Source organism: Mobula birostris, chromosome 26 (assembly GCF_030028105.1).
Source record: "Mobula birostris isolate sMobBir1 chromosome 26, sMobBir1.hap1, whole genome shotgun sequence".
In the NCBI taxonomy this organism is placed as follows: Eukaryota; Metazoa; Chordata; class Chondrichthyes; order Myliobatiformes; family Myliobatidae; genus Mobula; species Mobula birostris.
The window spans coordinates 34,148,122-34,169,507 of NC_092395.1; the positions used below are offsets into that span (position 1 = coordinate 34,148,122).

General features: G+C 42.0%; 1 protein-coding gene across 2 annotated transcripts in view; it reads left to right on the forward strand.

Moving 5' to 3' along the window:
- The first annotated feature begins 1,852 nt into the window (after positions 1-1,852).
- The window catches only part of malt2 (MALT paracaspase 2), a 62,866-nt gene continuing 43,332 nt past the window's right edge, over positions 1,853-21,386 (forward strand). The window contains exons 1-4 of one of the 2 annotated variants that reach the window (XM_072243943.1): positions 1,853-1,991; positions 2,662-2,842; positions 4,281-4,447; positions 16,785-16,915. In XM_072243943.1, the coding sequence (XP_072100044.1) occupies positions 1,904-1,991; positions 2,662-2,842; positions 4,281-4,447; positions 16,785-16,915 (567 nt within the window). In that variant the 5' untranslated portion in view covers positions 1,853-1,903. The remainder of the gene's footprint in view (positions 1,992-2,661; positions 2,843-4,280; positions 4,448-16,784; positions 16,916-21,386) is intronic. The other variant, XM_072243944.1, reaches the window with a different exon arrangement.

Genomic DNA, 21,386 nt, shown 5'->3' on the forward strand with positions numbered 1-21,386 from the left:
GGGGACTACTGTGGCATATTCATTCAGATTAAATGTTGAATCTCTGAATGTGGTATAGTCCACTGATCCAAAGAAGTCATGTAAGTGCTCCTCTAGCTCTCTTGACTATTCCTTTGCAGTCCTCACCACTGATGCTGTAGACCTCAGGCTCTACCTATATGCCATGTATAGAAGTACAGCCAGGTGATTGGACTTGTCAAAGTGGAGGTGTGGGGTGGCTCTTGATGTCCTCTCTGGTTCTACAGGTAATATGTTGTGGTAGTTTGTCAGAGACTTCTTCAAGCTGATCGGGTTAAAGTCGCCTGCAATGATCGGGACGGCACCAGGGTGTTTTGTCTCTTGGCTGCTGTTCGCAGGGTTCAGCCCCTCCAGTGCTATTTTGATGTTTGCCAGTGGTGGAATGTACATTGTAACCAAGATGACAGATCCTGAATATGCTTCAATATACATCAGATATTAAAGCATGTGGGATTCTGAGGGGCAATGGTAGGGTGAACCTTGAGAGTATGTTTCCCCTGTCTCAATTTCGTAACGTACCAACAGCAAGAGATGACAAATTGAGTCGGGTTTTAATATTAAAACCACTGTATTTATTAACCTCTACTCAAAAATATAGAAAATTAAATAAACTACTTTCTTAAACAGAAGTTAACAGTGTTATGCATCTATAGCTCCCAAACAGTCAAACTTAGAACCCGTTCTTAACAAATCTTACTCAAGCACAGTCTTAAAGTGGCAGTTCAGAGAGTCCCAGTAATTCATGAAATAGGTGAGAGGAGAGACTTGTGGATTCACAGTGCAGCGATGAGGCGATCACAATGAATTCCAAAGATTCCATGACTAGTGAACGAAGAAACGGTTACCGAAGATCCCAGCCGAGGAATACTGTTCCGAAGTCCACAAAGAGCGATTTCACAAAGTGACTGTCACGATATCCACACCCATGGATCATATGAATGACAGACACGTCTCCAAAATGCACAGTGTGCCGCTGGTCCTTTGAGTTTGGGTAAGCATTAGACTTTACCCTTCTTGATCGTGAGCTGTTCCTGGATAACTCGAAGTCTGCGATCTTCACTCTCTCTCTCTTTCCTTCGACTCCTTCTCAGCAAAATGTCCACACTTCTTTTATACTGTCGGCATGCGTCATAAGGTAATGTTCACAGAAATGAAACTGTGGACTCCCAGTAAAATGAAACTGGGGACAAGTGATGCCCACTTTAAACAAAACTATGGACTCCCAGGAAACCAAAACTGTGGTCACGTAACACCCCTCAAGAATGAAGGGTCATAGTTTCAGAATGAGGCTATCTATTTCGGATGGCATTTCTTCTCTAGAGGGTCAGGATGTTGTAGAATTCCCTACCCTTAACATTTGTGGTGACAGTCATCAAATATATTCAAGGTGATTTTGGGGCTATTGGCAGATAATTAAACTACAAGGGAGATGACGTATGGGAGTGGGGGGAAGAGATTATATTAGTGTTCAGGCCAAAATTGGATCAGTCATGATTTTAGTGACTGTGAAACAGATTCAATGGGCCACTTGGCCTACTCTTGCTCCTTGAGTTTTTCACGTTTCTTGTCCATATACAGTAAGTCACTTTGTTCTGGATTAATTTTATAAGGTTGAGAAGTTAGTAGAATTACTTGTGGCATAAAAGTTTGACTCTGCCATATATTAACTGGAACTCCTAGCTGTGCTTCTTGATTAGAACTAGATCACAGTGGATGATGAAGTTAGGGAACCTTAAGTGGAAATGCAGAACTGAGTTTGTTTACAACTGTATGTGGAGTTTCACATCCTCAGATTTGTCTGCACCTTCATATACTTCCTTTTTTTGTGAAAAGGCTGCAGTAGACAGATATTTGTTTCTGATAGTAACTAGCTGGAAGCCTGTGGATGATCTATAATCAATGTGGAATTGAGCAGACCACAAAGACTCCATCTGTACTTGGATCTCATCACTTCCCAGATCTTTCAACCAGAGGCAAGTTTTTAAAATTCATTCATTGTTTGAAAGTTTCGGTAGAACAAGCACCCAGATTGTAGACGTGTATCTGAAAGTACTAAATCTTTAATTTTTTTAATGGTTTTTCTCTGAAACAGTTGGATAAATTCTGTATAAATCCTTATTTATTATTAAACTTGGAATGCAGCACTGCCAATAATAATAACAGCATTCCTCTCATAGCTTGTTTCTAATGTTTCAATTAAATATTACTTACTTATGCTGTAGAGAATACTAAGTTGGTTTCAAATGAATCTGTCAGATGTTGAATCGGTAAATTACTGTTGGCGTTGATTCTTTATTTTATCTTATTTTTTCCTTTCCCCTTATTTTTACATATTCTTTCCGCTTAGATACAAAAGCTGTTACCTTTGGAACTGTCCCATATCCCCTGTAGGAATAACTGGTTGTGACAAAGCATTCCAGTTACACAAATTGCAGAAAAAGAAATTCTTCCGCTTTCCCTATTCATTCTAGATCTATCATTGGAAACAATACTTTAATGCTTCCTCTTTCATGTTTTGAGTTAGGGTTCAAAAATCGAACAGACCCTTATTCCTCAGGCAGTGTTGATGTGATAGCTTCCATCCGTTTGTCTGACTTGTGTAGGTCACTGCATTCACATTTCCTCTTCATGTTGTGCTTTCAGTAGTGCTTTCATTCCATTGTGAAGTTGATGTTAAAGAAAACATGGACTACTGGAACATGCCTTTAAATAGCCTTGGGGAGTTAACGCTGAAGAGACTGAGCACATATCTGGACAACTGCACCATGAAAGGGTGGAGAAAACTGGCTGAAACTGTAGGCGCAGACAGTCGGTTCAAGTGCAGGTAGGTGCCGATTTATTCTGTTAGAAAGGGTGACCAAATAATGTTATCATATCTTCCTAGATGTTATTTGTTCCTGATAGTATAGCCTCTCAATAGGAAATGATAGGCACTGAAAACCTCAACAATATGACCATCTCAACATCTTAATGCAAAAACAATGAAGTGTTTTTTAAGAATGAAGTGTTTCTTAACCACAGTATAACATAACAACTGATTGCAATTCTTCTTCTTCTTCTTCATGTGCCTTGTGTGTTACACGCTTGGGCGATCATGGCTTTCCACATCGAACAACCCCTCGCAGCGTCAATGATATCTCGCACACTTAGATCTGTTAGTTCTTTCACAGTGTCCATATATTTTCTTCTTTGCTTTCCTCTACCGCGTTTCCCAGGCATACGGCCTTGTAATGTAAGGCATTCTATTTCTCCCTTTCTGATGTCATGGCCCAGGAATTTAAGTTTCCTCTCATTTAATGTTCTCATTGCAATTCTAACTCTATCAAACATCAAGTACCTATCATGAAAATGTCAATGTAAAATGGCTCGGAAAGGGAACCCTCAATAATATGTGGGTAGGATTGTTTCAGAGCCAATAGTATGCACTCAATAATGTCCAACGCCGGGACCAACTAGTTCACTGCAGAGTAGATGTGCAATCATCACACATACAGTTGTTGAACCATTGGGAATGACAATATAATTTTATTTCTTCATTCCTACAGTAACTTTTATCCACATTAAAATTCTACTAGTATTCATTACTCCATGGAATTTGCTCCCAGCTGCCCACCCAATCCACATAACCTATCTTTGGGTATCTTTCATTTTCTACTCCAGTACCCCTTTCTTCATATGGAACTAATTCCTAAGAATCTCTGACTTCCTATGTAGCTGACTCCCAGCAACACATTATTTTTAGTTTTAATTTAAACACAAGCCCCACTTTTTCTTGCTGACCAAAATATTCAATAGACAGTGAAAGCAAACTCTTTCTCACTGTGTCAGCTTGGTTCACTGTATCTAAAATCAAATTGCTGCAGGTTTGAATCCTATTCCTGCCCATAATGTGGTTTAGCATCCTGGGGAAGTGTCACATTGTCAGAGATGCTTCCTTTTTAGCTGAGGTATTCAATTAATGGCCAGACTACCTGCTCAAAAGACTTGTGATCTATTGGAATTTTTCCTTGTGACTCAGGCAATATGGTGGGAAGGTGAGGATGAGATATATGGTATTAAAATGGGATTAACAGAAATGGTGGGAGAAGAGCAGATAAGAGTCATATCTGAAAAAGGGTTGGATTTTTTTTTTTGGTTTAATCCTGAAGATTCCTCTCCTACCCTAAAGGTTCTTGGGTTATGTTTTGCTCAAAGAATCAAAGAATGTTACAGAACAGGAGCAGTCATTTGCCCCTTTCATTGTTGTGTAATTCTGTTGCCAGTGAAAGGGAGCTGGAGACGTGCTCGCTGAAGGTTCTTGATCCAGATGGAAGCCCAAGTCGATACTTTATCCAATTAATTGCAGAGCGTGGCTGTCCTGTGAACTATGTACTCAGCTGTCTGCATAAGATGGGGCATACGGAGGCGGTGCGGTGTGTGTTATCAATGGGTGAGTAAGAGTATGCTGATGACACAGTATGAATCATGTGAAGCAGATGTTCGCTTTAAGTAACAGGGTACTCTGGATGCTGCTCTATATTTTTACCTTATTAGTCATTTCATGAATATCAAATAATTGCTTCTTGCAGCCACGCAAGGGTCACCCACATATATGAGCAAGAGTATGATAAATCCAGGATTGCATATGTACCTGGGACTACAAACGCCAGAAGCTCAGAACTCTGGAGTTGTGTGCATCTTTTTGTAATTTCCAACTTGACATGCTGCTTTAACTTATTCCCTGCAGTGCAGCGCTTTAAGTTCACTGCGAGGATGTGATCTTGCAACCTTTGTACTCTCCTCGCCCTTTGTTAGCATCTGCTTTGCCAGTGCTTGCCTGAGTTGGCCTACCTGGAGAGCAGAGAAAGCAGGAAAGCAAGCATCTGTGTCCATGTGCGACTGGTTAATGAGCTGGCTGGCAAATTACTGTTGGTATTGAGTAATAGATCCTCTACCTATCCTGAGCGATGCTTATCAAACATTTCCAGGTTTCCCCTTTACACAGGAGACCAATCAGCTCATTGAGTCTCTGCTGGTTCATTAGAACAATCCCATTCCACCTTTAATGTTCCCAGTCACCTATTCCCCCATACCTATATTAATGACAATTTTCATTGCCAGTTGACTTACCAACCTGTATGTGTTGTAGATGTGGGAGGAAATTGCTGTACCCCAAGAAACCCAGGTGATCTCAGGGAAAATGTGTTAATCCCACACAGACAGCTCCAAAGGTTAGGAGCGAGCCTGTGAATATTGAAGTTTTGGGAGAAAAGCTCAATTAGATATTGTGTACCACTGAGTTGATATCTATTCATAATTTTATAGCAGTGGCACGTGTAATATATTTTTGGTCATTCCCCACTCACTTTTCAAGGCCTGCATTCAAATCCTTTTGTTTCAGAAAACTCCTATTGAACTCTTTATTACCAAAAACAGTATATTTTTTATATAGAGGCAAAATTATGCCATTCACAAATTTTTGATATTCTGGAAATCATAAATAGAAACAGAAACTGTGGTAAGTATTTAGGTGAGTCAGCAACTATGGGAAGAGAAACAGATTTAATGTTTCAGGTCTAGGATCTTTCGTTAGATCTTGAAGCGGCTATAAATCTAAAACTTTAAACAGGCATGCCCAAACAATGGACTGCAGGCTAAATTTGACTAGTCATCTTTCCTCGCTCTGTCACCAGAAAGAGTGTACCCAGAGAGATTTTCTCCACTGTCTATTGTGACTGAGGAGACTGCGGAGGAATTACTGGGCAGATAACTGCGCTGGGTAAGAAATGTCAGGACCATGGGAGAGAATGGGGGTGAAGGGGTTGTAGCTGGGCAGCGGATTTCAAGATCCACTAAGGTGACTGACCTAGTAGACATATTTCAATTTCAGTTTGTTCCTGGAACTTATATCTACCCATCTCAACAGATTTTGCTTTCTTTACTTGTTCTCTCTTTAGCCTATTTCTCTGATTTTCTTCCACTTTATTTTAACAGGTTCCAGTTTCTTGGGTCCATCTACCATGTAAAGTATGTGAACTTAGTCGGGTTCTTAATCTCAAATGATTCCCATGGCAGAATCTGCATACTTATGTCCATGAGATATTCGAACTTCAGTAGCACTCACAGTCTGACTCTGTAAGGGATGATAGTCTCAGCCATTAGCTACAACCAAGAATACATTGCTCCCATTATTAAATAATTGAATGTACTATGAAGTTCACAAATCTAACTAAGTGTATTGATTTCTGTACTTCCTGCCATCTTTGTGGTGGTGCTGCCATTGTTTGAATAGTCCATAATTATCTGGAGATTCTATAATTTAAACATAGTTCAGTCATGGCTGATCTTATTTTAGCCTCATTCTCCTATCTTATCTTCATAACTGTTAACCCCTTAACAATCAGGAAGCTTTGAATCTCTACTTTAAAAACACCCAATGATTTGGCCTCCACAGCACTCTATGGTGACAAATTCCACAGATACACCATCAGCTGGCTGAAAAATTCCTTTATTCTGAGGCTTTTCACCTTGGATCCTAGACTCTAATGGAACAACTAATGGAAACTTCTGTATGTTCACTCTATCCAGGCCTTTCAGTATGATAGGTTTCAATGAGATTCTCCTCGTAATCTTTAGAACTCCATTGAGTACAGGCCCAACAACATCAAGTCTTCCTCATACATCAAGCCTTTCATTACTTGCATCATACTGGACCACCTCCACGCCTAGCACATCCTTTCTTAGATACAGGCTCTAAAATGCTCACAATATTCCAAATGTGGTCTGACCAATGCCTTATAAAGTGAAAGTTAACATTGCATTTGCCTCCTTTACTACCGGCTCAACCTGCAAGTTAACTTTTAGGGAACCATGAAGTAGGCTGCCCAGTGCCTTTACACTTCCGATTTCTGAATTCTCTACCCTATTGAATGATCTTGGTTACTCTCCTTAAATAGTACTCATGGTTTCCTCTGCTGCTTTCCTGGGTATGGTTCATAAAGGATGATTGGCCAAGAGGCCACTGTTCCGGCGACTTAGATGCAATCCAAATGTCTAGTACTGGAGTTTCTGAATGAGCACCAGATGGTTAGTGTTGACTCAGTAGGCCAAAAGGTCCTGTTTAGTACTGAATGCATTTATAACTCTACAAATCTAATTTCTTCCCTATTCGAAGCTGGTGATAATAAGTGAAACTGTTTAATTCCAATGTTCTTGACACTGAAACAATATAATCTACTGACCTTTATCAGGTAGTCTGTGTGACAGAGATTCTACTTAATTCTTCTGCTCGTGTACTGCTCTGATTCCTTGTTCGTTCCTTCTAACTACCTGAATAACTGTCAATTAACACTAAAAACCTCCCCACTTCTTTTCCACAATGATCTTGATGGAATGAATTTGTAGACCCTTTCCAGACATGGATTGGTGCTTTAAGTGGTTATGTTCTGCCAGGGCAGTGATCCCATCCATCCTACTCCCTCTTTCCTTCACGTGCCCCTGTGACTTGTTTTGCCATTAACTTATCTTTCAGCAGTCTGTGGGATGCAGGACAAGCTTAGAATACCAGAGGTCAGGGGAAATGCGCAAACTCCTTACAGACAACACCTAAGATCAGGGTTCAGGTCCCTGGGGTTGAGAGGCAGCAACACTAAATGCTGCCTTCACATGACATTATTTGAGTTTAATTAGTTTTTGATAAATTTTAATTAATAAATTGGCTGATCTTTCTTGAACATCTGGTGAAGCTGTCCACACAGGAGCAAAGTGTTTGTAGTTCATACATATCTAGAAATAACAGGTAACACTCTTGGATTTTCTGATTCTGACAATTACTTCAACTTCCTCATGAACTGACTGCAACCTATTTTCGTCTGTTCTCAAACTAAAATAGATCATTTTTCTTTTACACCAAAGCACATGTGCTTGATTTTAAGCTGCACATGATGTTCATGCAGTCCCCTACAAACTTCCTCAGGAACTTGAGGTTTTCTTCTTTCATGGCCATTACAATTAGAGTGTCATCCTTTTGCAAAACTGGAGCAGATCCCTTGCTATACTGCATCTGCTGTTGTCTGCAGTACTTGAGATATCAATGTTTATTTATGTATTAGTCATAAGCAATGCTATGAAAATACAGTTTCATTCAAATGAAATGTTCATCATCAATTTTACCCCATTCTGTAGTTGGTATGCTCATCTGCATGCCGTTGACATTACAGACTGTCCCCAGGTCATAAACAGATTCCCGTTTTACAAACATCCTTAAGTTATGCCTGTCTCTAAAATCAGAACAAATACAAAAATCACTTGATATAGTAACAGTATTGTAATTAATGGCATCAAGATCACATAAGGTTGATAAAAAAAAGAAAAAATACTAAAAGAGAAACCTTCCACACCCTCTGATGGTACTTGCTTGAAGTTTTAATGTAACTAACTTCCTTGTTATTATATTAATTGCTCTGCATAGAACAATCAAGCCTGCAATATTACATATGGATCTGGCCCCATTTCCATAAACATGATTGTCTTTTTTGAATAAGATATGGCCACTTTCAGGGACCTTTATCTCCACCTTCTGTTTCAGTAATGGTTTTGACCAAAGAAATACAATTCCATCCTGTTGCTGGGAGAATTGGAAAGCTCCTTGACATAACCATTGAGGTTTCTATGACAACCTAGTCTGCCATTTTGTGTTACCTATCATTTTGACAATTACTGGGCTTGATATTTTATTCAAATTGTATCCATCACCTTTTTATTTCCTTCCCGGTGCTCAAGTTTGCATTTCAGGCCTACCATTAATAATCATGAGCTTCACAGCAGCACACACAAAATGCTGGAGGAACTCAGCAGATCAGGCGGCATCTATGGGAAAGAGTAAACTGTCGAGGTTTTGGGCCGAGGCCCTTTATGGAAATCCTCTTTCTGTAGTTTGTATCTCCTATTTCTTCCCATTGGTCCTACCCTTCCACAAGGTCCACCTCCTCTCCCCTTTCCCCAAAGCTCCAGATCATTCTGGTTGCTCGTATTTTGTCCTTAAATGCTGTCCATATTTGTAAATTTTTATTTCATCCACTTTACCTCACATGTTTTCTCTTAAGCCCACCATTGGAATTATGTTCTAAGCCCCTTGCCCAACATACAGAAATAGCTAAGACAATATTTCTTCCAGCTGAATATTGGAAAATCTAGTTACTCATAATCTTTGGTCTCTTTCACACCTCCATTCTTCTCCCTTACAACTGTTAGTGTTTGAATCAACCAGTTCACAAACTTGGTGTCATATTCTGCCTCTGTAGCCTTGCTTGATTCACCTCTCATCTGTTTTCCTTGTCTCTTGGCAACAATTCCAACTCCTTCTTGGCTAGTGTATCCCATTGATGGTCATTCTGAACTCAGCCACCAATGTATAAAATAAGCTAAGGATTAGGCAGAGTAAATAGGAGAGACCATTTTCTCTTTGCAAAGTGCTGAAAAATTAGAGGACGCAGATTAGTAAGAATTGGCAGAAGAATTAAAGGAGAGAAGAGAAAAAAATCTTTTCACTGAGAGGAACTGACTGTTTGTAAGGATGTAGGGACAGAAGATGTGTACTTGAAGAACATGTGCTTGACCTGAAAGAGCATGGATATTTCAACGTTCAAAGTAAATTATTATCAGAATAAATATGTGTAACCATATACAACCCTGAGATTCATTTTCTTGCAAGCATTCACAGTAAATACAAAGAAAGACAATAGAATCATTGAAAAATCACACACAAGACGAACAAACAACCAATGTGAAAAAGACAATAAACTGTGCAAATACAAAAAGAAAAACAAACAAACTGATAATAATAACAAATATGTAAACAATAAATATTGAGAACATGAGATGAAGAGTCCTTGAAAGTGAGTCCATAGGTTGTGGGAACAATTCAGTGTTGGGGTGAGTGAAGTTATCCCCTCTAGTTCAAGAGTGTCACTTGCAGACCCTAGTCAGTTTGGATTGGCAACAACAATTCCTCCACAATCACAGTCAGCAAAGGTGCTCCGCAAGGCTGTGTGCTTAACCTCCTGCTCTACTCACTTTATACTTATGACTGTGAGGCTAAGCACAGCTCCAATGCCATATTTAAGTTTGCTGATGACATTACTTTTGTTGTCCTAATCAAAGGTGGTGACGAATCAGCATATAGGAGGGAGATTGAAAACCTGGCCACAAGTAACAAACTCTCACTCAATGCTAGCAAGGTCAAGGAGTTGATTATTGAATACAGGAGGAGGAAACCAGAGGTCCATGAACCAGTTCTCATCAGAATCAGAATCAGGTTTATTATCACCGGCATGTGACATGAAATTTGTTAACTTAGCAGCAGCAGTTCAATGCAATAAAAAATAGAAGAGAAAAAAATAATAAGTAAATCAATTACAGTATACATATATTGAATAGATTAAAAATATGTAAAAATCAGAAATACTGTATATTAAAAAGAAGTGAGGTAGTATCCAAGGGTTCAATGTCCATTTAGGAATTGGACGACAGAGGGGAAGAAGCTGTTTCTGGATCGCCGAGTGTGTGCCTTCAGGCTTCTGTACCTCCTACCTGATGGTAACAGTGAGAAAAGGGCATGCTCTGGGTGCTGGAGGTCCTTATTAACGGACGCTGACTTTCTGAGACACCGCTCCCTGAAGATGTCCTGGGTACTTTGTAGGCTAGTACCCAAGATGGAGCTGACTAGAAGCTGACTAGATTTGCAAACTTCTGCAGCTTCTTTTGGTCCTGTGTAGTAGCCCCCCCCCCCAAATACCAGAGAGTGATGCAGCCTGTCAGAACGCTCTTCACTGTACATCTATAGAAGTTTTTGAGTGTATTTGTTGACATGCCAAATCTTTTCAAACTTCTAATAAAGTATAGCCGCTGTCTTGCTTTCTTTATAACTACATCGATACGTTGGGACCAGATTAGGTCATCAGAGATCTTGACACCCAGGAACTTGAAACTGCTCACTCTCTCCACTTCTAATCCTTCTGTGAGGATTGATATGTGTTCCTTCGTCTTACCCTTCCTGAAGTCCACAATCAGCTCTTTCGTCTTGCTGACATTGAACACCAGGTTGTTGCTGCGGCACCACTCCACTAGTTGGCATACCTCACTCCCGTATGCCCTCTCATCACCACCTGAGGTTCAATCAACAATGGTTGTATCATCAGCAAATTTATAGATGGTATTTGGGCTGTGCCTAGCCGCACAGTACAGTCATGTGTATACGTATAGAGAGTAGAGCAGTGGGCTAAGCACGCAACCCTGAGGTGCGCCAGTGTTGTTCGTCAAGGGGTGAAGTGGTAGCCTCCAACCTGATGACATGAATATCTTACTTTGGCTTATCATCTTTTTTCTGCAGTCCTGATGAAGGGTCTTAGCCTAAAACGTTGACTGTTTACTCTTCCATTGGTGCTGCCAGGCCTGCTGACTTCTTGTAGGCTTTTCAGTTCAAGGGTATTGGTGTTTTTGTACCAGGCCATGATGCAACCAGTCAGTAGCCTCTCCACTGTATATATATATAGAAGTTTGTCATAGTTTTAGATGACATGATGATGCATTGTGCTAGATCAGTTCTGAGCATTAAGTTTCACACCATATCACGCCAGCTTCCATTGAGAATGTTATTCCATTCGTCTAGTTTCTTGGTAAGTATTATTTTTATCCCGGCTTGCAGACTCCTCATCGTAGAGGTTAGTTCACCTCTGCCTTCAGCAAGGATGCAAATGTGACTGTGAGCTTCCAGTCACTCACCCTTATAATCCTTTGCCCCGCACCCCCTCCTACTCTGGGCTTTCCATTCTTGAGCTCCAGTGAAGCTCAAGAGAATCACAAATCATAGCACCTTGCTTTTTGATTGACATGCTCACGTGTGAGATCCCTGAGCCCTGGTAGCGCAGGCCACTGTGGATTAACTCATCGATCTAGCAGTCCTTTTTGTGGGACATCGCTGCATTGCCTGTATTACTAAAGGATAGAAATTTTAAAGGAAGGATGGCATCATCAGCTAAGTATCCTGGGATATCCGAGCTTTAAGACGTAGGAAGGGATGCACACCATGCAAGAGATGAGCAGAAACTCAAGCCTCTGTTTCACAACTCTCTTCCTCAGAGACACCTATACGCAGATTGGTTACTCACACGCCAGTATCTGACCAACAAAATCATGATTACATGTAGTTCATCAATAGAATCAGAACAGCTGCAAGAACATTCCAGAAGCTTTCCGTAAAATTTCCACTGAGAATAGACGTTAGAATTTTGCTTAGGAATATTAGCTGAATTAAACGCTTATCTAATCAAAATGAATCAGAATCGGGTTTAATATCACCGGTGTATGTTGTGAAATTTGTTAACTTTATGACAGAAGTACAATTAAACACATAATAAATAAATATAGAGGGAAAAAATGAATTACAGTGAGTACATATATCTATGAATTAGTTAAGTTAAAATAAATAGTACAAAACAAAAGAAACAAAAAAATTGGCGAGGTAGTGTTCATGGGTTCAATGTCCATTTGGAAATTGGATGGCAGAAGTGAAGAAGCTGTTCCTGAATCGCTGAGCAAGTGCCTTCAGGCTTCTGTACCTCCTTCCCGATGGTAACAATGAGTAACAAAGTCCCTCCGAAGTTTTGTCAACACATCCACGTGAGCACACGGGGAGATAGTATACTTGACCACTGCTACTCTCCCTTCTGCAGTGCTTACAAAGCACTCCTCCATCCACTGTTTGGAAAGTTGGATCACTCCTTCATCTTGCTTCTGCCAATGTACAGGCAGAAGCTGAAACAGGAGGCAGCCATAGTTAAAACCGTCCACTGTTGATCCGACTAATCAGTCTCCTGCTACAGGACTGCTTTGATGACGTCAACAGGAATGTCTTTCGTGACGAGGATGTCCCCGAGTTCACAGAAGCGATCACGAGCTTCACCCGGAAGTGCATCGAGGATGTTGTCCCCCAGAAATTGGTCAGGGTCCACCCAAACCAGAAACTCTGGATCAACAGTTCTGAGCGAGCAGCAATTACTGCGCAAGACAGAGCTTATGTTGCCGGTAGCCAACATGAGCTCAAGAAATGCAGCTACGATCTTTGCAAAGTCATCAAGGCAGCGAAATGACAATACAGGGACAAGATCCAGACACAACTAGCTGCCAACATCGCTGCCTCTCTCCCAGATGAGCTAATTTTTTTTAATGCTTGGTTCCATGTTGCCAACACTGAGCCCCGAAGGAGAGCCACTGATAGGGTTGCCAACTGTCCCATACTTGCCAGGACATCCTGTATATTGGGCTAAATTGGTTTGTCCCATACGGGACCGCCTTTGTCCTATATTTCCCCCGCTAAGGTAGAGCGTTCCTATGAAACTGTTCGTGCCGAAATGGCGTGAAGCGAAGAAGCAATTACCATTAATTTATATGGGAAAAATTTTTGAGTGTTCCCAGACCCAAAAAATAACCTAACAAATCAGACCAAATAACACTAACATATAGTAAAAGCAGGAATGATATGATAAATACACAGCCTATATAAAGTAGAAATAATGTATATACAGTGTAGTCGGGAAGATTAAACCAAAACCGATTTGTGGGGGGAAAAATCAGCACGTGCGCATGTGCACAGAGGTGCCCGCGTAAGGCTTCATGGTCATGGTAGTCTTTCCTGGGGTAAAGTGTCCCGGGATTTGACTGCTACTTTTGTCCCTTATTTGGGAGTGAGAAAGTTGGCAACCCTAGCCGCTGAAGCGACCTGCACCTTGGTCATCTCTGAGGCTGAAGTACGCAGGTGTTTCCAATGAGTGGACAGCTGCAAGGCCGCGGGACCGGACGGCATCCCAGAGCGGGTACCCAGAATGGGTGCAGCACAACTGGCAGGTGTGTTTACTGACATTTTTAACCTCTCCCTCTCCCTCTCCCAGTGTAGAGTGCCCTCCTGCTTCAAAACATCCACCATTGTCCCTGTGTCTAAAAAGACCAAGGTAACATGTCTGAACAATGGGGTCCTGTTGCACTCACCTCAATAATAAGCAAATGCTTTGAGAGGCTGATCAAGGACTACATCTGCAGCTTGCTACCGCCCAAACTGGAGCCCCTACAACTTGCCTACCGACACAACCGTTTGACAGATGACCCAACAGCCACAGCTCTACACACCATCCTTACACACCAGGAGAAGAGGAATGCTTATGTGAGAATGCTGTTCTTCGACTACAGTTTAGCATTCAACACCATAATTCCCTCCATGCTTGACAAGAAGCTCAGAGACCTCGGCCTTGACCCTGTCTTGTGCCGCTGCATCCTGGACTTCCTGTCAGATTGCTAGCAGGTGGTAAGAGTGGGCTCCCTCACCTCTGCCCCTCTGATCCTCAACACAGGAGCCCCTCAGAGGTGTGGCCTAAGCTCCCTCCTTTATTCTCTGTGTACCCATGACTGGGTCGCCACCCACAGCTCCAATCTGTCAATTAAATTTGCTGACGATACAACATTGATTGGCGTATCTCAAATGATAACGAGGCAGCCTACAGAGAAAAAGTTATCACCCTGACACAGTGGTGTCAAGAAAATAACCTCTCCCTCAATGTTGCAAAAACAAAGGAGCTGGTTGTGGATTACAGGAGGAATGGGGACAGGCTAACCCCTATTGACATCAATGGATCTGGGGTTGAGAGGGTGAACAGCTTCAAGTTCCTTGGTATACACATTACCAAGGATCTCACTTGGCCTGTACATACCGGCTGTGTGGTGAAAAAGGCACAACAGCGCCTCTTTCACTTCAGATGGTTGAAGAAGTTTGGCATGAGTCCCCAAATCCTAAGGACTTTCTACAGGGGCACAATTGAAAGCATCCTGACTGGCTGCATCACTGCCTGATATGGGAACTGTACTTCCCTCAATCACAGGACTCTGCGGAGAGTGGTGTAGACAGCCCAGCGCATCTGTAGATGTGAACTTCCCACTATCCAGGACATTTTCAGAGACAGGTGCATAAAAAGGACCTGAAGGATCATTGGGGACCCAAGTCACCCCAGCCACAAACTGTTGCAGTTGCTACCATCTGGGAAACGATACCACAGCATAAAAGCCAGGACTAACAGACTCCGGGACAGCTTCTTCCACCAGGCCATCAGACTGATTAATTCACACTGATATAATTGTATTTCTATGCTATATTGACTGTCCCGTTGTACATACAATTTATTACAAATTACTATAAATTGCACCTTTAGACGGAGATGTAATGTAAAGATTTTTACTCCTCTGTATGTGAAAGGTGTAAGAAATAAAGTCAGATCAATTCAAGATGACATGTCCTGGGAGGTGGGGTCCAGAACCTGCCCTTGAAGCTGATAAACTGGTTCACCTTTGGAAAGATATGATTCCATGCCGCACAGCATAGTTTGCCGTTAACTGTCCTTCTAAGTGATCAGGAATAGTTTCAAAATTACCAGTAATTTTTGCTCTTATCCCATCCTCCCACCAGGGATATGGTTCCTCTTGTCTTCACCTACCACCTCACCAGCCTCTGCATCCAGTACATAATTCTCCGAAACTTCTACCATCTCCAACGGGATCCCACTACAAAGCACATCTTTCCCTCTCCCCACTCTCTGCTTTCTGCAGGGATCGCTCCCTACGCGACTCCTTTGTCCATTCGTCCTTCCCCACTGATCTCCCTCCTGGCACTTATCCTTGCAAGTGAAGCAAGTGTTCACCTGCCTCTACACCTCCTCCCTCACTACCATTAAGGGCCCCAAATGGTCCTTCTGGGTTAGGCGACTCTTCACCTGTGAGTCTGTTAGAGTCATATACTGTGTTTGGTGCTTCCGGTGTGGCCTCTTGTATATCGGTGAGACCTGACCTAGATTGAGAGACTGCTTCACCAAGCATTGTCTGCCACAACAAGCAGGATCTCCCAGTAGCCACCCATTTTAATTCCATTTTCCATTTCCATTCCCATTTCGATATGTCTATCCATGGCCTCCTCCACTGCCGGGATAAGGCCACATTTAGGTTGGAGTAACAACACCTTATATTCCGTTTGGGTAGCCTCCAACCTGATGACATGAACATTGATTTCTCAAACTTCCAGTAATGCCTCCATGCCCCCTCTTCACCATTTCCCATCTCCTTGTCCCTCTCTCATGTTATCTCCTTGCCTGCCCATCGCCTCCCTCTGGTGCTTCCCCCTTCCAATTCTTCTTTCTTCCATGGTCTTCTGTCTCTTTCACCAATCAACTTTCTAGCTATTAGCTTCATCCCCCCCACTCCAGGTTTCACCTATCACCTGGCGTTTCTCTCTCCCCTCCCCCCACTTTTCAAACCTACTCCTCAGCTTTTTTTTTCTCCAGTCTTGCCAAAGAGTTTCTGTACTTTTTTCCATAGATGCTGCCTGGCCTGCTGAGTTCCTCCAGCATTTTGTGTGGTTGCTTGGATTTCCAGCGTTTGCAGGTTTTGTCTTGTTCAAACTTACCAATGCAGTTTTAGAAGACATTCATTGGTATCTTTCTGGATCAAGAGGTTTGGCCAACAAATTCAGATTCATGGCCTACCACAATTATTAGAGAAAAAAAGAAAAGACTGTAAAGTAATTATATTTCATATGTAAATCAATTGCTGAGCAAAGATAGAATTAGATGGTGCTTAAGACACGAGATTGCATCGAAACAAGAAACTTACAGGGATATTGCAGAACAAGGAAGTTTTATTTCTTGTTGTATTCATCATATTATTACCGTTACTGATGTCTGCCTTTCCTATAGCCTTGGACACCATACAAATCATTGTGCAGCCCAAGTCGCAGGATGTCACTGTTGGAGACAGTGTGTCTCTCTACTGTCAAGCCATAGGTCCCCCAGGGCTCGGTTATCAGTGGTTTCGAGGAAAAGTTGAGGTGAGAATGTCTTTGGCTATCTTCTTCTTCCCTTCTATGGCATTTCCTTGGGATTGAACAAGTCTTGCTTCCAGTGTAGTTCTGTGAGTTCTAACAATGCAGAGAAGACCAATGTGGGACCTACGGATTCAGCTAAATATGGGGCATGCAGATGGGTGGTTTGGGAGCTAGCACTTTCCTTCCATTAAGTACACTCATGTATGGATTCAAATTTCTCAATACCATGACAATGCTTCAATTCCATTTTGAGTGGTCATGGGCTGGGGATTTCCAGGTGTCTGTGGAAATGATACTCTTTGAGAGTTTTTTTTCAATCATTTGCTCTTCCCGCATGCTGTGACTGAATTCAGAGCAGTGAACCAATGATATGCCTTGCAGAAAGGAGCCAACTGTGTAATTAGGGCTTCAAGCTGGGGACACTGGCTTGGAAGAGGGGTCCAATATTGATTCGCTTACCCAGCAGTGGATTTGGTTTGGGGTGAGCTTTCTTCTGGGATGAGCTCAGGTAAATTGAAGAGTTTCCCATTTTCCGTCTGGATTAGCCACTCTCTGTCAGGAAGCTTGATACTAGAAGGTGCAGCATAGATGAGAGAGAATTAGAAAGTGCTTAGGGGTGTGGTAAGGGTGGGGGTGTTAACATGGTAACATCAATTTGCACTGAGTTTGGGACTTCTTGTTGCTCTGTTGATGTATGTTTATAATATAATCATGTAGCTGACAGAAGGGAGATAAATAGACAGACTGGCCATTCAGGACAGGTGTTTTCTCACAGGCAGTAATGAATCCTTGGATTTGTTTTGTATATTCACAGCAAACATTGACAGGTTTTTAGATATTTGAGGAATTTATGGGTGTTGAGTTAGTGTAGGAAATAGCACTGAGGTAAGGGTCAGTCAACATGTGTAGCAGAGCAGGCACAAGGGGCTGAATGGCCCACTCTTGCTACCATTTCTTATTTTCTAGGGACAGTCAAGTTTGAGAAGTTTGCTTCATAGTTCCTAGTGATTGACGAAGGCAAAGGCTTTAGATCGTCAAAACACACTTTTCCTGAAACAGCCAAAAGCTGTGGTAGGTTCATCATCAATGCCTTGTTTGAGAGGTGACATGTTAAATGGTTCAGAAAGCCCATGGATCAGTGCGATGGTGGGTGAGACACCCTCCATTTCTCTTGTTATGATGCAGTGAAGATCACGTCAGCAAGGTGGTGCTGTAGTGAGTGTTGTTGCCACACTGTACCAGGTACCCAGCACGATCTTGACCTTGGGTGCTGTTTATGTGGAACCTGAACATTCTCTCTGAAACCACACTCGTCGCCTCCAGGTGTGCTGGTTTCCTCCAGCATCCCAAAGGTGTGTTGGTAGATAAAAATAACTGTTGTAAATTATTCATTAGTATGAATTACTAGCAAAAAGAATTGAAAGGGGAATTGGTGAACTTGTGAAAGAGAGCGAATAATGTGCAGGGGTACAGAAAAATAGGATAAATTAATGAACTGGTTTATTATTGTCACATGTACTGAGGGACGGGGGAAACATGGTTCTGCACACCATCTATGTAGGTAATTTCCTTACAACAGTGTATTCAAGTAGTACAAGGGAAAACAATAGCAGGATAGAGAATAAAGTGTTGCAGGTACAGAGCAAGTACAGTGCAGGTAGACAAAAAGGCATAAAGCCATAATGAGATAGATTGTGAGATCAAGGGCTTATCTTATCTTAGGGAACTGTTCAATATTCTTATCACAGAGGGGTAGAAACTGTCCTTGAGTGTCGTAGTGCATGATTTCAGGCTTTTACCCAATGGGGGGGTGGTGGTGGTGGTGAAGAGGGAATGTCTGGAGTGGCTGAGGTTTTGGATTCTGCAGGCTGCTTTATTGAGGTAGTGACAAGTTTAGACATAGTCCGTAGAGGGGAAGTGGGTTCCAATAACTTGCTGAGCTGTGTCGTCTACCCTCTGTCGTTTTTTTGTGGTGATGGGCGGAGCACCAGTATTTCCTTGGGAGTGAAGTGGCTGTGAGGTGATACACCTGTTGACTGAAATGTGGAACCTTCTGGCCAATTTAATAGGGCGCTATCTTTTGAGGCAGCCATGTGTGAAGGATGCCAGGCATCTCTGCTGGACTGCCCTTTGATATAAAGCGTTGTTGTTTCCGTCTGTGCCACTGGGTGGCAACCTTGCTGCTTATTTAACGTTTGTTTTTTACAAGGCCGAGATGCTGGACATCACTGCTCGACTAACCAATGTAGTTTAATAATGTTCCAATGTATTAAATGGTAGCATGATTATAATGTGACAAGCATTGCAAGTTTCTCCAGAACATGGAGTGGGTTGATAGCTTGGCTCTTATCCGATTAAATTGATATGCCTCTGTGTACTTGATCACCAACTTTCTGGTATCTGCCAATTTGGGAAGAGGGATGTCTTCCTTTGTAGAAAATGTGTCCATCTCGTATTGAGCAGTATAAAGTACACCTATGTACTTTCAGACTTTCTATGGTCCATTGATCAAAGTTGGTGAGGGCCAAATTTCTTGAGTCTTCTGTAGAAGTCGAGGCACCTGCATGCTTTTTTGGCCCTGACATCAATATGGTTGGACGAGGACAGGTTAATGGTGATGTATATTCATAGGAACGTGAAGCTTTCAACTCTCTGGACCTCAGCATTGTTGATGTAACCAGGTGCACGTGCACTGCCCCCTCCTGAAGTCAATAACCACCTCATTTGTTTAGCTCTGACATTTAGGAAAATGTTGTTGTTGTGACACCTTGTTGCTGGCTCTTTGCCTCCTCCTGTACTCCTACTCATTGTTATTTGAGATTTGGTCCACTATGGTGGTATCATCAGCTAACTTGTAGATGGCGTTAGAGCAGAATCTGGTCATGTGGTCCTGAGTGTGTAGAGTAGGGGGCTAAAGATGCAGCCTTACGGGGCACAAGTGTGGAGGATATTTGTGGCAGGGTTATTGCTGTCTATCCTTACTGATTGTGGCTTGTTGGTCAGGAAGTTAAAGACAGAGTTGCAAAGAAAGGTGTTGAGTTCTACATCTGGGAACTTTGGAGATGATTTTGCTTAGAATTATAGAACATAGAACATAGTACAGGAACAGGCCCTTTGGCCCACAGTATTCTGCCCAACCAACTAAATTAGTAATCAAATGGCCAACGAAACTAATCCCTTCTGCCTACACAATGTCCAAATCTTCTATTTTCCTCACATTCATGTGTCTATCTAAATGTCTCTTTAGTGTCCCAAACCACCATCAACAGTAGTGCATTCCAGGCACCAACTACTCTGTGTAAAAAAAAATACAAACTTGCCCCTCACATCTCCTGTAAAACTCCACCTTCTCACCTTAAATGCACACCCTCTTGTATTAGACATTTCAACCCTAGGAAAAAGATACTGTTGTCTACTCAATCTATGTCTCTCATAATCTTATAAACCTCTATCAGATCTCCCCTCAGCCTCTGCAACTCCAGAGAAAACAACCCAAGTTTGTCCAACCTCTCATAATAACATTTGCCCTCTAATCCAGGCAGCATCCTGGTAAACCTCCTCCACTCTCTCCAAAGCATAATTAGACTCTTGTAAAGCTACAACATAACTTCCTGACTTTTGAACTCAGTGCCTTGATAGACACCTGTGTAGCCACTTTCCAGGAGCTATGAACTTGGACCCTAAGATCCCTCTGCTCATCAACACTGTCAGGGTTTTGCCTTTAACAGTGTACTGTCTCTTTGCATTTGACTTACCAAGGTGCAACACTTTATATTTGGCTGGGTTAAACTCCATCTGCCATTTCTCTGCCCATATCTGTAACCGATCTTGTATTCTTTGCCAGTCACCTACGCTATCCACAACACCGCAAATCTTTGTATCATCTGGAAACTTACTAACCCATCATCTACAATTTCATCCGGGTCATTTATATACATCACAAATAGTAGAGTTCCCAGTATAGATCTCTGCGGGACACCACTAATCACAGACCTCCAGCTAGAGTAAGTCCCTTTGACCACTACCCTCTGTCTTCTGTGGCCAAGCCAGTTCTGAATCCAGGATCCCATGCATCTTAACCTTCCGGATGAGCCTCCCATGAGGGACCTTGACAAAAGCCTTACTAAGATCCACGTAGACAATTTCTATAGCTCTACCTTTATCAATCACACTTGTCACCTCGTCAAAAAACTCAATCAAGTTAGAAAGACACGACCTGTCACTCATAAAGCCATGCTGGCTCTCCTTAATTAGGCCATGATTTTTCAAATCCTCATAAATCCTATCCTTAAAATTTCTATGCAGTATCTTCCCTACCACTGATGTGAGACTCGCTGGTCTATAGTTTCCAGAATTATCCCTGGTTTCCTTCTTGAATAATGGAACAGTATTGAAGGTAGAGCTATAGTCAATAAATGATAGTCTAACATTGGTGTCTACTGTCTGGATGCTCCAGAGATGAGTGCAAGACCAG